The sequence below is a fragment of the Penicillium cinerascens genome, assembly GCF_028974065.1.
Source record: "Penicillium cinerascens strain IBT 15544 chromosome Unknown contig_1_segment0_segment0, whole genome shotgun sequence".
Taxonomy (NCBI): domain Eukaryota; kingdom Fungi; phylum Ascomycota; class Eurotiomycetes; order Eurotiales; family Aspergillaceae; genus Penicillium; species Penicillium cinerascens.
The window spans coordinates 2,036,898-2,053,066 of record NW_026695287.1 but is presented as its reverse complement, the minus strand read 5'-3'; the positions used below and the strand labels follow the sequence as shown (position 1 = coordinate 2,053,066).

Here is a 16,169-nt window from a genome sequence, read left to right as displayed (position 1 = left end):
TATGACTGTATATCTCCATTCCTGATCACTAGGTTTAGAAACCCACTTTACACCTTCCGCTTCAGCAGCCCGCGGAAGAAATCAAAACTATTGCTGTCACTCTGCAGCTGCCACACCCGCCCGGTCGGTCGGTCATTCCAACCTAGCTCCTCGGCAAGCAAAAGACCGTAGTCTCGAGTGATACCCTGGATGCGGGCACGAGCACCACCTTCCTCTTCAAGTGTGACGATCTGGTGCATGTGCAGCCAGTCTTCGTAATACATTGCCTCAAAGCCGCGGTCAAACCCGACGCGCAGGAAACGGGTATATAGGTCTTCGAAGGTTGTCAAGATCCGCGCTAGAAGTTTCTCGAGTGTGACGGGCGAGGCATCGGCAGCGCCGGGAGAAGCGTAGCGCGCTGCTAGCGACGTCAGGGCTGTGGTCGGGGATGCATTTGTGGCGTTGACGCCGATGCCAACGACAGAGATGTATTCGTTTGACATGAAATGAGAGTTGATTAGGATACCGCAAATCTTGGTGTATCGCTTTTGCTCAGGGTCCTCAGGGTCGAGGGCATCTGTGGAAGGTTAGTGACTGGTTTAGATTTTCTGCGCTGAGATCAAGATCCACTTACAAATGTCATTGGGCCACTTCATTTTGACAGGAATCTTCTCATATCCTTTAGCGTAGCTCTTGATGCCCTTAACGACGGCCATAGCCGCGAGGTACTGCAGGAACACCACGGGGGCCGACTGAATCTTCTCGATCGGATGCCGGACTACTGTGGAGAAGATCAGGGCGCCTGCTGGTGAGATCCAGACATTGGAACCTCGTCCACGTCCGGCGACCTGAACGGTGGCTGTGGCAGTAAAGCCCTGTGGTAAACGGCGAAGAAGCTGTGCATTCCTAAGACTAGTCAGGCTTTGCCATGTTTCCAAGGGACGGACATCTTACTTCTCCAAGATCGTGTTTGTACTTGTCACCACTTCACCATACATGAGGTTAGACCCAAACTTCGAAGCGCCTTCTTTCGATTCGGATTGATACTGGCGAAGGTTGGCGTAGAATGCATGGTGGTTGAAGTAAGGAGTGAGCTTCGAGGATGGTAGATCATCATGGATCACAAGTCTCTTTACAATCTTTTGGTAATCAATAATACCATCACCAGACGTAGCGGACTCGTCGGGGAGCGACTCCTCCAAGTCGCCCAGGTTCCATGTGCCGGGACGCTCAATGCGGAATGTGTCATACTCGTCTTTCAAGTATTCATTCTGACCTTCGCTGGTCAACGCTGGCACGAGGCTCGACAAAATCTCCATAGTCTCGTCTGCATCAAGACCAGAAACGTGCAACGACGACAGGGAAGGCACATGTGCGGTGTCTTGCGCAACTTGTAGTCCAAGTTTGGATAGGCAAGCCTTCAAGAAGCCTGTACGCTCCTTGTCGTCGGCGGTAATAGCGTCGACGATGTCTTTGAACTCGGGTCCATTAGCATTGGGGTCCAGGTTCACAGCTGCAAACCTAGAGTAGTGTCAGTAAATCAATTGGTCAAGTACACGTAGACAACATACTCCGGGTGCGGTCCTGTCAAGATGGCTGCTCCGTCACCCACTTTACAGTAGACGATAGCAGCCGCGCCCTCTCCAGGATCAACATTGAGCTTCTCCGAGTAGTTGGCTAGCACCTCAACACCCTGGTCCTTGAACCGTGGCGCATCCACAAAGACACCACCACCATTATAGTATGAACGGAACTTGGCCGGCACATTTCCAATGCTCAATGCTTCTTTCGAGACATCCAACTGCGCTGCCCGTGCGCCCGCCTCGCTGTGGTAGACAAACCCGGGGAACGCTCCGCCACGACATGTACCAGGGAAGAAAGCAAGCTCCCGGTCTCCGATGACCTCCATAGTCTTATCACCGACCTCGAACTCGCACTTTTTGCAACCGTAGTAACCACCCGCACACAGACCGAGATATTTCCCACCCCGGCGCACGAACTGCGTGATGCGACGGTTGCCCGGGCCATTGAGCGTGCGGCCGTAGCCCAGATCGGCGCCACCGGGAATCACCAGTAGGGCACATGTAGCCGTCCACGGCTCCTTGAGGAGCATATCCCCAGTGACGGGGGTAACAGCATAATGGGGAGCAAGCAGGCGGCGCAGGGTGTAGAGGGTGTGGCGGACTGAGTCAACGGTGGTTCCGGTTCCTGTCGGGCCATTGTCGGTCAGAAAGCGGCTCAGTTGCCAGGCGGAATGGGTGAGCGAACCGGAGTATACAAGGACATTGAGCCTTTTACCGGTCAGATTGGCATCGTTGCCTGTGGGCGTCGCCATTGTTGATTGTAGGGAGAAAATCGTGGGCTGGCGGCGATAAGTGATAAGGATGAAGCCGTTGCCAGCCGATTCCGAGCTCTTCCTCTTTCCATCTATTGTGACCATGTCGAACAACGCGGAGCCGCAAGATGTCCCTCAGGATGATGACGAGCCTGATGAGTGGTAATTGATATGTCTTGTGTTTTGTAAAACGAATCGAGGATGCTGATAGCTTGACGCAGGGACAAGCGCATCTTCAGTACAGGTTGCCATAGTAAGTTACTAGCCAGCTTCTTTTATCTATCAATTGCTGAAAGTAAGTAGCCGAGCAGGACAAAATGAACGACTGCTACTTTGCAAAGAAAGACTGGCGTGAATGCAAGAAAGAGGTAGGCTGATATCTGTCATTTCCTCTTTATCTTCTATGCATCCTATTCCAGCCAAGCCATTCATGGCCATGATGGCCCCTCCCTATTCTCAATCAATTCCTGCTTATCACATAAGTCTTTATTTCTCACTGTGTCCGTTTCCATCCCACTGACTCTCAATGCAGATGGAAGCTTTCCGCGAGTGTTGGAAGCGCCAGGGCAACGACCAACGAACGCAGACTCGAGATGCGTGATATTCTACATTTACTGAATCTTTGTACTCTATTTTCATCTTGTTCTATATACAATCATCGCTCATCTACTTCATTCCCACGCGCTCGTAGATTCAATTTCGCCCTTTATCTATCACGTGATTTCCATATCCAAGTCACTGCAGCTGCAGCTCCAGCTATCCTGCATCGTCCCATCTCACCATGTCTGCTCTACGCTACCGCCTTTGGCGGGCACTGGAACCTCTCCAGCATGCAGGAGCAGCTGCTCAAGCTCCTCGCGTCCAAATAACCACCCAAGCCCTGTCCAACCCCATTACCAAGCGCGCAATCAGCTCCAGCTCAACGCGCCCCCAAGTCTCCCAAAGCAACACCGCAAAGCCAACACCACCAGCCCAAACACCGCGCACCACGACCGTCACCCCAGCTCAGCCCCCTCAGACCGCTGCAGCAACCCGCACTCCGGGGCCGACACCCAACCGTGCAACGACAGATAACATCTCCAAGAGCGGACTCTCCGATCAACCTTTGGAGCTCGAAAACGCCACAGAAGACAGAATCGACTGGACGCGCTCTTTCCACGGCCTCTCCGCCGCACCATTTCCCAAGGAAGCGGCGGACATCCTCATGGCCGAACCAGACCCCGAGGAAGTGGAAATCAAGCCGGATGGAATCCTCTACCTGCCCGAGATCAAGTACCGGCGAATCCTCAACAGGGCATTTGGACCTGGCGGGTGGGGTCTTGCGCCGCGAGGTGAAAGTATCGTGACACCGAAGTCGGTGACGAGGGAGTATGCGCTTGTTTGTAACGGCCGGTGAGTTCCCTACGTGCATGTAAGACGATCAATACTAATGACTGGATCATAGACTCGTCTCTGTAGCCCGTGGTGAACAGGACTACTTCTCGCCGGATGGTATCCCCACCGCGACGGAGGGCTGTCGCTCCAATGCGCTTGTGCGCTGCTGCAAGGATCTGGGAATCGCCAGTGAACTGTGGGATCCGCGGTATATCCGCAAGTTCAAGGCGAAGTATACGCGTGAGGTGTTTGTAGAGCACGTGGTGAATAAGAGGAAGTCGAAGATCTGGATTCGGAAGGGTGATGATGTTGCGTACCCGTGGAAGGAGAGTAAATAGATGGTTTTCTGGGGGGTAGAGGATATATTCGACTGCCTTTATAATATACCGTTTTCTTATGTTAATTTTGGGCTACGTTCTGCCCCGTTGAAATGATGCCTACATCTCTACTCGATTCAAGGACATGTGCAGGAGAGCTATTCGTTGCAATCCATATGTCAAATTCTATTCCCATTATCCACCATACTAAGGAAAATACAGTTGGCTCTGCCTAATGCTCTAGCAACAACACTTCCACGGTCCTCATCTTCATGGCGCCTTTTTTTGACAGACCCTTAGGAACCACTCTGTTCTAGTCACATGGGTATTTCATCGCAATTGTCACCCATGCAATGCTGCCTCGCTATCTGTACCCGCGGACTGAATTCCTCCTTTGACTGATTGTTTTGGGACTGTTCGATAGACCCATAAGCCATCCACACGCCCGGTTTAAACAATACTAGGCTAGACCAGCATAAGGTCAAGCCAGGAGCAAAGGATGAATCAAATAGGGTTGTAGCTTCGAAAGAAACACAGAAGAGGTTATAAAATCTAGCGGGACAACGTCTCCCAGCTAATCAAATCGCAGGCTTTTTTTTATTGTAGCTAGCTGATCGTACCAAGTTTTCAGTGTCGAAATAGTCCAGGGACATGCATGTCCATTTCACACCTCTAACGGCCCGTAGGCTCATATTCATACATCAAAAAGGCAGACAGAAGAATGAACCGGAAAAGAAAATTTTGGCAAAGAAATAGGCGCAGAAATCAACGAAAATCTATCAACATCAAAACGTCACACATCAAGCTTCACCTTCGCCCTGCGACTTCGGGCCCTTGCCACGCTTCAGCGTCCGCGAGATGAACGAGGAACGCTGGTTCGTGTTTTCCTGCGGCTGCGTAATCGGCGTGAATGTAGCAGGCTGGGAAGGCTGTGGCGAGTAGATGGAGGGAGGAGAGACGGGGTCGTAGCGACTTTGAACCTCGTAATGGGATGATGATTCAGTCATGCCAGACAAGGGGTGCCCGTCGCCGCTGACGGCTGTGGGCTCGTAGTCGGTTTCTTGGTTGTAGTAGGGGTGGTAGTGATCCGGCTCGGGGGAGCCGATGATAGGGAGTGTGGAGGCCTGGTTAGGGGGGTCGTAGCGGACGCTGCCGCGGGAGCCTGGAGGCGCGGGTTCGCCGAGGATGGGCACGTTGCTGGTTGATGGGGTCATGCCTGCATGCACAGGGGAAAGGGGTGGGGGCATCGGGACATCTTCATCGTTGTAGGATGCGCGGAGACCGGCCTTGCGGTGGCCGGTCGAGAGCCCGCGGCTTGGAGCATTGCTGGGAACGGTGCCGTACAGGCTCTGTCGGCCCTGGCTGGAGGCACCGGTCGTCGTGCGGTAGAGGCCTTCTAATTGATCTTCACGGCTGATATCGGCTGCAGGAGAGCGGGCGTTAAGGCGGTCGGCGATGGCGGCCTCACGCTGGAGGGCGTTGGATCCGCGGTGGGAGACGGTACCAGAAGAGCGGCCCTGGTCGACGCCAGTCGCCTGGGCGGTGTTCGGAGACAGCGAGTAGTTCATCGTGGCACCAGCAGTCTGCGACGACTTGCGGTCGCCAGCAGTAAAGTCAGGATCCGCATCGTCGCCCTTGTCATCATCATCACCACCCCCCTTGCTCTCTTCCTCAGGAGCAGCAACACCAGGGGCGCGAATAGGAACCTTGCGCATAGCGAGAACCAGAGCACACATGAACTTGGATCGGCGAGCGGCACGGACAGTCTCGTTGGACCAGTTGGACTTGTGACGGATATCGACACGTAGCTCGAGCTTGTCCATATCACCGACACCAATAACCTCAATGTCGATATCCTGCTGGAAGTCACGGCTGTTATCCTTATCCCGGACGAAGATCTCCATCTCCTCTCGCAGAGCCTGGATCTCAGCAAAGGAGGTATCGAAGCTGACAGGGACAGTGAGCTGCTCGTGCATGGCGTTGGCACGAGTAAAGTTGTCGACCCACAGACTGTTCAGGATGTTGTTGGGAACCTGAGTCATACGGTGGTCACCAACGGTGCGGAAGACACTGAACAGCAGAGAGATACGCTCCACGACGTATGACTTGTTGAGGATATCAATACGGTCGCCAATGTCGAAGGGGTGCTTGACAAACAAGAAAATGCAGGAGCCCAACACTTCTTGGGCAGTGGTCGAAAAGACAAAACTCAGGGACAGCAGCGAAGTAGCACCAGCGGCAATGACAGTACCGAATCCAGTGGTGACGAAAGAAACGAAGACCAAGACACCAACAACAAAGGCAACAGAAAGCAGCAGGTTGTCCAGGACACGGATAGCCTGGTCGACATCGTGCATGCTGCTGTTGAGAGACTTGCGCATGCGACCAAACTCAGTGATGGTCAGGATCATCTCGTCCAAGGAGATATCGCCATTTCCATCCTTGTCCAGGGCTGCAAAGCACTCTTCGGCATCGGCCTCATGCTCAGGTCCAAGCACCTCGATGATATCCTCCAACAACAAAGACTCGCGGCCCTCGACGACGAAAGACATCCAAATACGGCGAGCCAACGCAGCAGCACAACGCTTGCGCTCAAGGGCCTGCACCATAATGGAGTGGGTAGCTTCCGGGTTGAACACCTGTTTGCCGGTGAGTTCGGAAGCGACGTTGCCAAAGGCAGCAGTGACCTTGTCACCGATACGGCCAACGTTCTGTCCGACCTGACGGCCGACATCCTTGATTAAGCGCAGGGGGGTAAGCGAGGTGCGTTTGCTGTTGCGGCCGCTGCTGACCTGGCCCAGGAGCGGATCGAGAATGGTGGTGTCCTCATCGGCAAACTCGGGGCAGTACATGGGGAACATGTTGCGCGAAGCCTCGAAGAGGAGACCGACGAGGTAGACATTGCGTTTGGACTCCTTGATCTTGGCGTCGAACTGCTTGCGGTGGTAGCTGATAGAGATGAGCTGGACGAGAGCCTTTTCGCCGAGGAAGATCAAACTGCAGACAAGCAGCGCGAACAGAATGTTCTTGACGCTCTTCTCCCAGGACGAGACGTCGGAGGTGTTATCGGCACCATACCGCATGATCTACAGGTTTGAATCAGTACCGTTTTGATTTGGTAAGAAGCTCCAGGGACAGTGAGAAACTAACCGGAAGGAAAGTCACCAGCGAGATGACACACCAAATGACGATGGTGATGGGGAGCTCCAGAGCACGCAGAATAAGAGCATACTTGCGAGTGCCGGAGCTGACAAAGCCGCATAGTGTTTGGAATACGTAGGGAATGAACTTGGCAAAGATCTTGCACACCCATAGACTGACCCAGACAACCTCAATCCAGGTGAAGAACCAGTAGATGTGGACGCCACCGATATAAGCATCCTGCGCAACCGTGGCACCCACAATAATGGGAATGGCAATCAGAGCACCGATAGGAATAACGTAGATCATATAACGAGTGACGATGGAGAAATTGTAAATGGCCTGATAGATGCGACCCAGACGGTTGACGGTACCGTCCTCGGGCGACTCGGCCGGCTTACCGGTGGCATCGGTGATATCCGGGGCAGTTTGGCGACGTCTGCCAGGACCGCGCAGGACGGCCTTTTCACCTTCATGCTCAGCCGCGGTAGTGTTAGAATTGGATCCCCATTTGCGGGTGCCATTCTGGCCCCTGCTCAGGGTTTCCGTTAAAGGAATGTCGATGGTCGCGTCGTTAGGGTTGGCCATCTTGTCATTAGGCAGATCAGGAATCTGCTCGAACCGGTGAGTCGACAACCTGCTGGCATTAATCCCCAAGCGACCTCTCATCTTGAAGGCCAAGTTGGGGGAAGAAGCGCCCTTTTAAAGCAAAAGGCCTTTTGAAAGTGTAGATCGATCCTTGAAACTGGTTGGCTCGATGGGGCCCGCGGTGGAGAAGGGCCAGAGCGAGCGAGAAAAATTTACTGGTCGTTCCGCGGACAGTCCTCCCCTCACGTCGTGTTGGAAGACCCAGAATTCGCGCCGTTGACTGCCTGTCTCGCAAGATTGTGCGTGTCGGACCAGTCTTGTCCTTCGGTTGGAGTCGATCACCCACAATGGCGCGAGGGCTGCACGGTGGAGAGGAGATCGGCAATGGCCGAGGTTCAATGAGATTCAAGAGAGAACTGACAGTGACAGTCTCAGATGCGTTCAGCTCTAGAAATTAAGGCAGACACGCGTGTAAGGGCAAAAACAAAAGCCATGTTTCACCATTGCCGGGGGAAAAGCCAAAAATGTGAGACAGCCATTCTTCGCGGTGGAGGCCCACTATGACAGTCCGCATTCCAGCGATGCGTTTATTCTACGAAATTGGAGCCGCGATTCCAGTTTTCATTTTCTAGACTAGCACTTAAGTGGATCGTACTAGTATGCATGACAGACCCAAATATCTATAGTTAGACGAGATCCATGTACGCGTACCTGAGCGGGAAGTTCCTGGAATTGCCACAGCCTTCGAGTCCAAAACGGTGCAGATCCACCCATCTCCACCGGGCTTACAGGTGATCGGCAAATCACGGCGCGTTACATAGTACCTGCGGAATAGTCCCGATCTTAGGGTCCCGATGGCAAAGGGCTCGACTCGGCTGATGGAGACATCTCTATTCTGCTTAGTCTGGCTTAGTCTCCGATCTCGTGCAAAAGTACTCGTGGGATTCGGGGCAGATTGGACGTGTCGCGTGGACCCCTGAATAAAGACCAGGCACGCCCCAAAATAGAGACCTCGGGGTCCCCATAGTGGTAGAAACTTAATCGAAAAGGTTATTAGCCTTGATTTCAGTGTCTACGGTACACTCAGAGGGCTCCACTTGGGTTTTACTTCAAGATTGCCAGAGAACCTACCATATTCGTATACTCTCGGACATAGGCATATACCGGGTGGTTCTCCCTTGCGTCCGCGGAAAATTGACCCGATGCGTATTATTCCTACGTTCACAGGTTGGTCTAGATATGTACCATACCTCTCTCTCTACACAAGTGGGAGGTAAATAGATAACCTGACGGGTCCATTGGCTTGTTGATATTTGATTTACAATCTCAACCTCGGACACCACATACGTACTCCTACAAAAGAACCAGTCAACCAAAACAGGCTAGAGCGTGCAATCCAACAGCGCCCAGTCGTGTCAATCTACCCCAGGACGCACGCCCTATGCCATCCGTGGATGAAAAGTCATGCAACATAAGTCCATGTATATAAAATGTATGTACAACATCGCTAAGAAAAACAATTGGCTGCTTCACCCATGGACCCCGGTCTAAGCCCTCTCATCCCGACGCATCTGCTCAAGTGAGGCGACAACCTGCGCACGGGACCAACCCGCCTCCAACCCCCGCACCAGAAGATCCTGCTCGCTCTCCGGTGCCATACCACTCGGCGCAGGTGGCCGGCGGTCCAGATTTGTGGGGAAAGGGTACCCTTCCGCAACGGCCTGCACGAACGCCTTGATCTCGCGCTGCGCAAGCGAGTGCCGGCCAGGGTCCAGCTCCGCATCTGCGATCCCTGCAGCCGCGTATCGCTTTGCTAGTAGGTCCCAGGTTCCGTCAATGAGGCGGAGGGAGTCGACTGTTTCCATCGGTTTGCCGAAAGCGCTGCTTATCTGGAGGAGGTTTGCGACGCGGCGGAAACCTCCGTTGGATGGGTCCATTATGTTTGCGCCGGCGGCGTGGAATAGGGCTGGGTTGAAGAAGACTCCGTCGCCTAGCTTGAGTGGGAGTGCGACGTAGTTCTCTTCGAAGAAGGCACGGAACTCTGGTCGTTTCCAGGCTAGATACCCTGGGGCGTAGGTCTGGCTGAAGGGTAGGAAGCGTGTTGGACCACTGTCGGCGGGCATCTCACTGTGGGCGACAGCACCCTGCAGTGTCAGGAACTGGGAAGCTAACTGCGTTGGGATCGGGTAGCGCACGCAGGTGTCCGGCTCCATGAAGCCCAGATGGTAGTCGCGGTGGGATTCCTGGGCCGCGCCGCCCGGATGGACTGCATTCACCTGTGCAGTGACGCGGTAGCCCGGACCGAGCCATGCGTTGCAGGCAGAGGCCAGCCATGGGTTGGCATAGTAGTCAAGGAATGAGGCGGGGTCTTCTTCGCCGTGTTTCTGAAAGGCGTTCCAGATGCGGTCATTGCTGCCGCCGGCGGCGAAGTGGTCACCCTTTGATACATTGGAGGCGCGCTCTTTGGCGATGATTCGGTCAAAGGCCGCGTTGGTGGCGGACAGGATGCCGCCGTACCGGGAGGGTGCATACATATCTCGCAGTACGAAGATACCGGGCCCGGTGTGCAGGATGTGATGCCATTCATCCTGTAGGCGCGAGAGGGTCTCGGCCGTTACTGTTTGCATCTCGAGCGCGGCGAGATCATAGATGGGGACATTGCACTCAACGGCACAAGCCAGCGGGTAGGTGGATGTATCAACGGAGCGCAAGCAGGTCTGCTTGAAGTCGTCGAGGTGGAGCGACTCGGCCTGGTACAGCCTCGAAGGGAAGGTAGCGTTGCCATTCATTGTAGAGGATCAACCCATCAAATTATAAGATATGGACCTACGGTGCTTAAGTATCCTGTGGGCGGGATTGAATCTCCGTTGCACCCCCCCCGCATTTCCTACTTTTTCCCGCTCACTTGGATCAGACCCACTATTTGACGTCGCCAAAAAGGCCGAACTCGGTCGTGATGGAAATGTGTGATGCAAGTCGGAATTCGGTTTCCGAGTGAATAGCAACATTAGTTCTAGAGGGTATCACAGCGAGCAAGCAGTATAGTACAGCGGTCTACCACAAGTCGCTGAATGGCAGAAAAGCAGAAAAGGCAGAAAGCAAAAGGCATTAAAGCCATGGAGCCTATAGATATGTCCCGATGCCGGACGCCAGAAGAGCAATAGCAATATCATAACACCAACAGAAAACGTCAATCCAAGAGTATCACCAGTCCAATCCCATGCAAGTAGCGATAAAATAACAACAAAATTGCACAAGTTGTCGCCGTTGCTTCGTGTACCTCATGCGTCGTAATGAACCTCGTAGCCCAACCTTGGCGTGCAGATCTATGTTGGAATCGAAAGGTTTCTTTTTGAGGAGAAAAGGAAATTCGTCAAGGGGGAGAAGGCGGCTCATGCATTCATCATGACTGCACCGAGGTCTGATGCCAGAACCGCATCGGGCGAGGTGGGCTCGTCGACCGGGCTCGAATCGCTGAGGACCAGCTGGTTCTCTGACATGGTTTCCACCAGGGCGCTGGGTCTCCCGGCAACGGTGAAGAGAACCTTGAACAGGAACATGGGGCCCGTGCCACCGCTGGAAGCGGATTGGGGCTGGTGCCGGGTGTGAGTGAGCAAAACGCGGATCAAGTCGCGCAGTTCGGTGTCCGTGGAAGTATCGTGAATAATGTCGACGCCGTCGATGATTAAGAGGAGTAAAGGCGGGAGGAAGTGGAGGAGAGTGTCAACGAGGGCCAATGCAGGTTTCCAGCTAGACATCGTTCCATCCAGCATGCGGAAGCGCTCTGCGCTGAGGTCTAACAAAGCATCGCTATCGACCACACTCGGAAGGGAATCGATCAACTGCCGGATTAAGCTATAGGTAAGGGCAATCAGCCCTCGTTGGTGACGTGTTATACCCTGCATTTCGTGGGCCGGGAGAGAACAAAAATGGGAGATAACCGGCAGCTGCGCTCGTCGGGCGAAGAAATTATAGCAGGCTGAGATCAGAGTCACGGGGCTTGGGGTGGCCGTCGACTGAGACCCTCCTACCGCGAGGGCCTGAGACCGTGGGTTCTTGGCCCATTTCTGCAGAGACGTGACCACACTGCCTTCAGCATGAACCTCTTCGGGCATGTCGGCTATCTGGTCGTCGCTGTCGAAGAATGCCTGGAGGTGTTTGGATGCACTCTGGAGCTCGAGGCGGGCGAGACGTCGTTTGGATCCTCGAGACCATTCGAACGAGGACGTGACTGGTACATAGTCAATTAGTGGGTCGCTCGACAGCAAGTCCATGGACATCCGCCTACCTAGATCTGGGGCCGCGGTCGTCAAGCAGACGATGCCGCTGCCCTGCTCACTGACAGGACGCAGTTGCTGGCTGACAGCATTGATCATCTGCACCAGCAGCTGATCTCGCGTTTCTCGAATGCGAGTCCGCTCCTCCGCATCTTGTTGGATTTCCCAAATCAAGCGTCGGGTTATCGTATTCTGGGCCGCAATCCGACGCTCTGTCCCTTGCCGTCCCACCTGACTCAGTTGAGAGTCTTCCCAGAGAACGCGAGGACTATATGCCGAATCGGAATCATCGTCCAGTTCCATGGAGTTGAACGACCCAGCGAGGGCTTTGGCCTGGCGTTGGATACAACTGACCAGGTGGTGAAATTCGGTATACGGATCCTGGCTGTGGCTCGGAAGGAGCTGGCACGTGAATCTCCGCACATACCAATCCATGAACTCGGTCAGGAAGAAAAAGACCAGGGCGTATAATTTTGCGACGGACTCCACGCTGACGGTAGAGACGGGGTTGGCCAGTGGGGCAAGCGCACTATGTATATTAAGTAGGGCCGTGACCAGACCTTCCATCACTCTGGGGTAATTGGCCGATGCCTAAAACGAAGGTACCACGATCAGCCGGCCGTCACAGAGCCAGGGAGTGAGTGCATCGAACCCACCTTGAGCACCGACTGGAGCACGCCGTAGAAAAGGGGGCCATGATAGGTATCCGACTCCGGCAAGGTGGCCAGGAGGGTCGCGTGTGTTTCAACGGTGGGGAGGAATCGGTCGCAGAGAGACGAGGCGAAACGAAAGACCCGACGGCGTGGACGGGATGCCCACCAGGTCTGGAGATTGCGCACCAGGGCCTGGACATCCTGGGGTGTCTGGGGACGTTCCTCCCACTCGACGGTATCTTCGGGCAGCAGATGACGGACAAAGGACCTCCAAGTCTGGGCGAGTTCGGTATGTTCGACGTCGAGGTCGGCGATGGCAGGATTTCTTTCGGAACCTTGTTAGATTGAATTTTCATCTATCTCCGAGACCCGCACTTACGAGGAGACGGGTTTCCAGTCCTGGGCGATCAGGGCATCAGGCAACTCGGAGGGCATGCTGCGACGCATCGGGCCCTGAACAGGCACCCCCGGATCGAGAGTCTACGAAGGGGGGAGGGAAAGGAAGTTCAGGTTGTCATGACCGGGTGGATCGTTATGAGTGGAGTGCCGATCTGAAGGGGGGAAAGGAAGGAGGAAAGGAAGGATCTTAGGGGAAAGTTGAAAAGGACCGGAGAGCGGGTGCAGCCGCTCCCTAAAGCAACTCTGAAAAAAAAGGTACTATTAATACACGAACAGGTAGTGGAAAAGGTCAGGACATTCTTTTCACTTGTACGCCGGTCGATGAGAGCCTCGACCCCCCTCCACCGACCGCTCCGCAAATCACAGTGCGTGCCCAACCGTACGTGGCCTGGGCCCTACTTGGCCAGGAAGATATTCCCGTTGTGTACTTTATCCTCCCGAGTGACCCTAGCTGGGAGTCCGGTACCTCGTAGGTACCTACTTAGTAGGTAGGGCATGGGGTGGTGCGAACGGAAGGGGAGGTGGGGAGGGTTTGATTCCCTAGGGGTTAGGGGAGGTATAGATGGACAGGTATGCCGAGTCGAGAGGGATAAGGTTTGGCGGCAGTCCAGTTGGAGTAAATGCAATTCTTTCACGGGAAACCATCACCATCATGTACTCATATACCCTCGTCGCGCATCCCGGGGCTTTTTGCAGGCGCTGACGGCGCCCGCTGTGATGTCGATCCATTGTGTCAAAGTTTTCACTGTTCCTGCGGGGCTGACGATCGGCGGAAAGAGTTCGGCTGTTGTCGTAGGGAACTAGGATGGACTAGGAGGGGGATATCACGTCGTGATCAACCCACAGGAAGGCTTCCTACAAGAGCCACCGAGGCATCGAGGCATCGAGGCATCACCCCAGCCCCGGCTTATCGGGGCTGTGAAGAACCAAGAGCGGTACTCCGTAGACCGTAGACCGTAGACGGTAGACGGTCGTCGATACGAGAGCGAGTGAGACCAACCACCACGGACCTCGGGCGGTGGATCCCCGGTTCAAAACCATCCACGGGTCAAGTGATGGGTTTCATGAACGCACCGGGGCAATTTGATTAGGCCCGTTGTCCCAGAAGAGGTAATGCGATTGTCCAGTCGCCCGGGGTCCATGGCTCCCCCTTCCCCATCGGAGACGTGAAGACCCATCGTCATGATCGCTTGGATCTGCTCATCTCCACGGGGATCCATACTACGATCGGGCTTAGCTCTCCCCTCTTTTCCTTGTTTTCCGGGTCTTCTTATGCAGCTCCACCTCCACGCTCCACGCTCCCCCCCCGTCTTCCTTTCTTCCCATCTTTCTGTATCGGACTGACTAATGTGCGTCCACCCCACGCACATCCGCCGGTTCCCGTAATCAGCGGCTATGGGGCTTCTCTCACTCTCCATCTTCCTCGTCGCTGTTCAGGCTCAGGGAGTTGTGCTACAGCCATCTAACAGTTCCTACGACCTCTCCGGCTCGTCTTCCTACTTCCGCATTTGGGGTCCTAGCCACCTCAACGGCCAGCTGCTTGCCCCGCTTACCCAATCTCTCCTCCATCTGTCCGACAGCCAGCAAAAGGTTTGCCTCCATGGACATACCCGGTCTGACACACTCGCTAATCGGTCCGTAGGACTTTGACATCTCCGGTGCGGTCAAGGAAGTGACGGCCGACAATCCGTTCTCGTTGCAGAGTTCGCAGATTGCCTGCATTCCGTGCGATCCTTCCTTTTACTCCGCTGGGAATTTAGACGCTGGCGAGACCCTCGACTACGTTATCGGCCAGACTCCAGCCGCCGTCATCCTTTACAGTGACTCGGCTACCCATTGCAATCTCACAACCGATGCCCAAGCGGAGTCTTATAGCTACATCTTCACACTGGTTGGGCAAAATTCGTCTGCTGTCACTGCTCTACAACAGACCTTCAATTCTCCCAACGAGACTGTTAACATCATCCCCATGTCGACCATCAATCCCAGCATCACCAGCGGTGACGGTGGGACCACCGGTGGCAGCCCCAATACCGGTCCGTACTCGCTTGATGTAATCCGTACGGATAATTACTGACATGATGTCACAGCCATGATCATTCTCTATAGCATAACGGGTATCATCACCGCACTGTTCCTGGGCATCATCATTACGGGCGCTGTCCGTGCCCATCGCCACCCTGAGCGGTACGGTCCTCGACGAGTCATCGGTCGTCCGCGGCAAAGTCGAGCGAGAGGAATTGCACGTGCCATGCTCGAGACGATACCCATCGTCAAGTTCAATGAGAATGATGGCGTGGACGCCGCCAAGCGGGACGTCGAGATGGCCAGCACCGACGGCGCTCATCATGAGTCCTCACCCAACGGTTCTCAAGAGCACGTCGATGGCCAAACGACTCCACGTGAGTCCGAAATGCCGACTACCGAGCAGGGAGACGATCGCCCGACCCCGGCTCCCGAAGCGAAGACCGACGCAGCGCCCGACGCAGGCAACTTCTCGTGTCCCATTTGTACCGACGACTTCGTCAAGGGTCAGGACCTGCGTGTTTTACCTTGTAACCATCAATTCCACCCGGAGTGCATTGACCCCTGGTTGATGAACGTGTCGGGCACATGTCCTCTTTGGTACGTTCCCGTTTCTTGAAGGAATGCCAATCTTTTCCCCATACTAACCCTGTCTCCAGCCGTATCGATCTCAACCCCCCCAAGGAGGGTGAAAGTGGTGAACAGCAAGAAGGTGAAAACGCCGAGAACGCAGAAGAGACTGTAGCAGATGGCACCGCTACCGCGACCGGCGACGCAGCCCAAGGCCGCCACGGTCACCGGCTGACGAACTACCTGAACGTCCGTCGCATGCACAATGCCAGCGTCGAAGAACGCCTCGCCGCACTGCGCCGTGTCCGTGAAGCAAACCAGGATCAGGCCGCCGAAGAAGCCTCTCGTCCCAGCCGCAACCGCCTCACCGCACGACTCCGTGAACGTTTCCGTATCCGCACGCGCGCCCACGGCGTCGAAAGCACTACCCCCGGCCAGAGCGGCACTTCCACTCCGACCGTCCCGGCCCCGGCGCACACAGCGCCGGAGTCCTCCGCATGATTTATGACAC

At 54.8% G+C, this 16,169-nt stretch overlaps 7 protein-coding genes across 7 annotated transcripts; 3 read left to right on the top strand and 4 right to left on the bottom strand.

The window, feature by feature from the left end:
* Positions 1-47: 47 nt before the first annotated feature.
* N7498_002315 (biotin--[acetyl-CoA-carboxylase] ligase BPL1) lies at positions 48-2,314 on the bottom strand (the record flags this gene model as incomplete). Its single annotated transcript, XM_058449377.1, has 4 exons — positions 48-556; positions 614-885; positions 934-1,500; positions 1,551-2,314. 4 exons carry the CDS (start codon positions 2,312-2,314, stop codon positions 48-50), a joined length of 2,112 nt encoding a protein of 703 aa, XP_058311721.1.
* Positions 2,315-2,417: 103 nt separating this feature from the next.
* Positions 2,418-2,915, top strand: N7498_002314 (uncharacterized protein; the record flags this gene model as incomplete). Its single annotated transcript, XM_058449376.1, has 4 exons — positions 2,418-2,476; positions 2,536-2,567; positions 2,618-2,682; positions 2,847-2,915. The coding sequence occupies 4 exons, from the start codon at positions 2,418-2,420 to the stop codon at positions 2,913-2,915; spliced, it is 225 nt and encodes a 74-aa protein (XP_058311720.1).
* A 180-nt stretch (positions 2,916-3,095) lies between these two features.
* On the top strand, positions 3,096-4,052 carry N7498_002313 (putative mitochondrial genome maintenance protein Mgm101; the record flags this gene model as incomplete). Its single annotated transcript, XM_058449375.1, has 2 exons — positions 3,096-3,706; positions 3,759-4,052. The coding sequence occupies 2 exons, from the start codon at positions 3,096-3,098 to the stop codon at positions 4,024-4,026; spliced, it is 879 nt and encodes a 292-aa protein (XP_058311719.1). The 3' UTR covers positions 4,027-4,052.
* Positions 4,053-4,805: 753 nt separating this feature from the next.
* N7498_002312 (serine/threonine protein kinase) lies at positions 4,806-7,815 on the bottom strand (the record flags this gene model as incomplete). Its single annotated transcript, XM_058449374.1, has 2 exons — positions 4,806-7,091; positions 7,156-7,815. The coding sequence occupies 2 exons, from the start codon at positions 7,813-7,815 to the stop codon at positions 4,806-4,808; spliced, it is 2,946 nt and encodes a 981-aa protein (XP_058311718.1).
* Positions 7,816-9,281: 1,466 nt separating this feature from the next.
* N7498_002311 (phytanoyl-CoA dioxygenase family protein) lies at positions 9,282-10,523 on the bottom strand (the record flags this gene model as incomplete). Its single annotated transcript, XM_058449373.1, has 1 exon — positions 9,282-10,523. One exon carries the CDS (start codon positions 10,521-10,523, stop codon positions 9,282-9,284), a length of 1,242 nt encoding a protein of 413 aa, XP_058311717.1.
* Positions 10,524-11,126: 603 nt separating this feature from the next.
* Positions 11,127-13,099, bottom strand: N7498_002310 (uncharacterized protein; the record flags this gene model as incomplete). Its single annotated transcript, XM_058449372.1, has 4 exons — positions 11,127-11,965; positions 12,023-12,602; positions 12,668-12,989; positions 13,044-13,099. The coding sequence occupies 4 exons, from the start codon at positions 13,097-13,099 to the stop codon at positions 11,127-11,129; spliced, it is 1,797 nt and encodes a 598-aa protein (XP_058311716.1).
* Positions 13,100-14,458: 1,359 nt separating this feature from the next.
* On the top strand, positions 14,459-16,159 carry N7498_002309 (RING-H2 finger protein; the record flags this gene model as incomplete). The annotated part of the gene is made up of 4 exons (XM_058449371.1): positions 14,459-14,653; positions 14,706-15,099; positions 15,154-15,688; positions 15,748-16,159. The coding sequence occupies 4 exons, from the start codon at positions 14,459-14,461 to the stop codon at positions 16,157-16,159; spliced, it is 1,536 nt and encodes a 511-aa protein (XP_058311715.1).
* Positions 16,160-16,169: the final 10 nt, after the last annotated feature.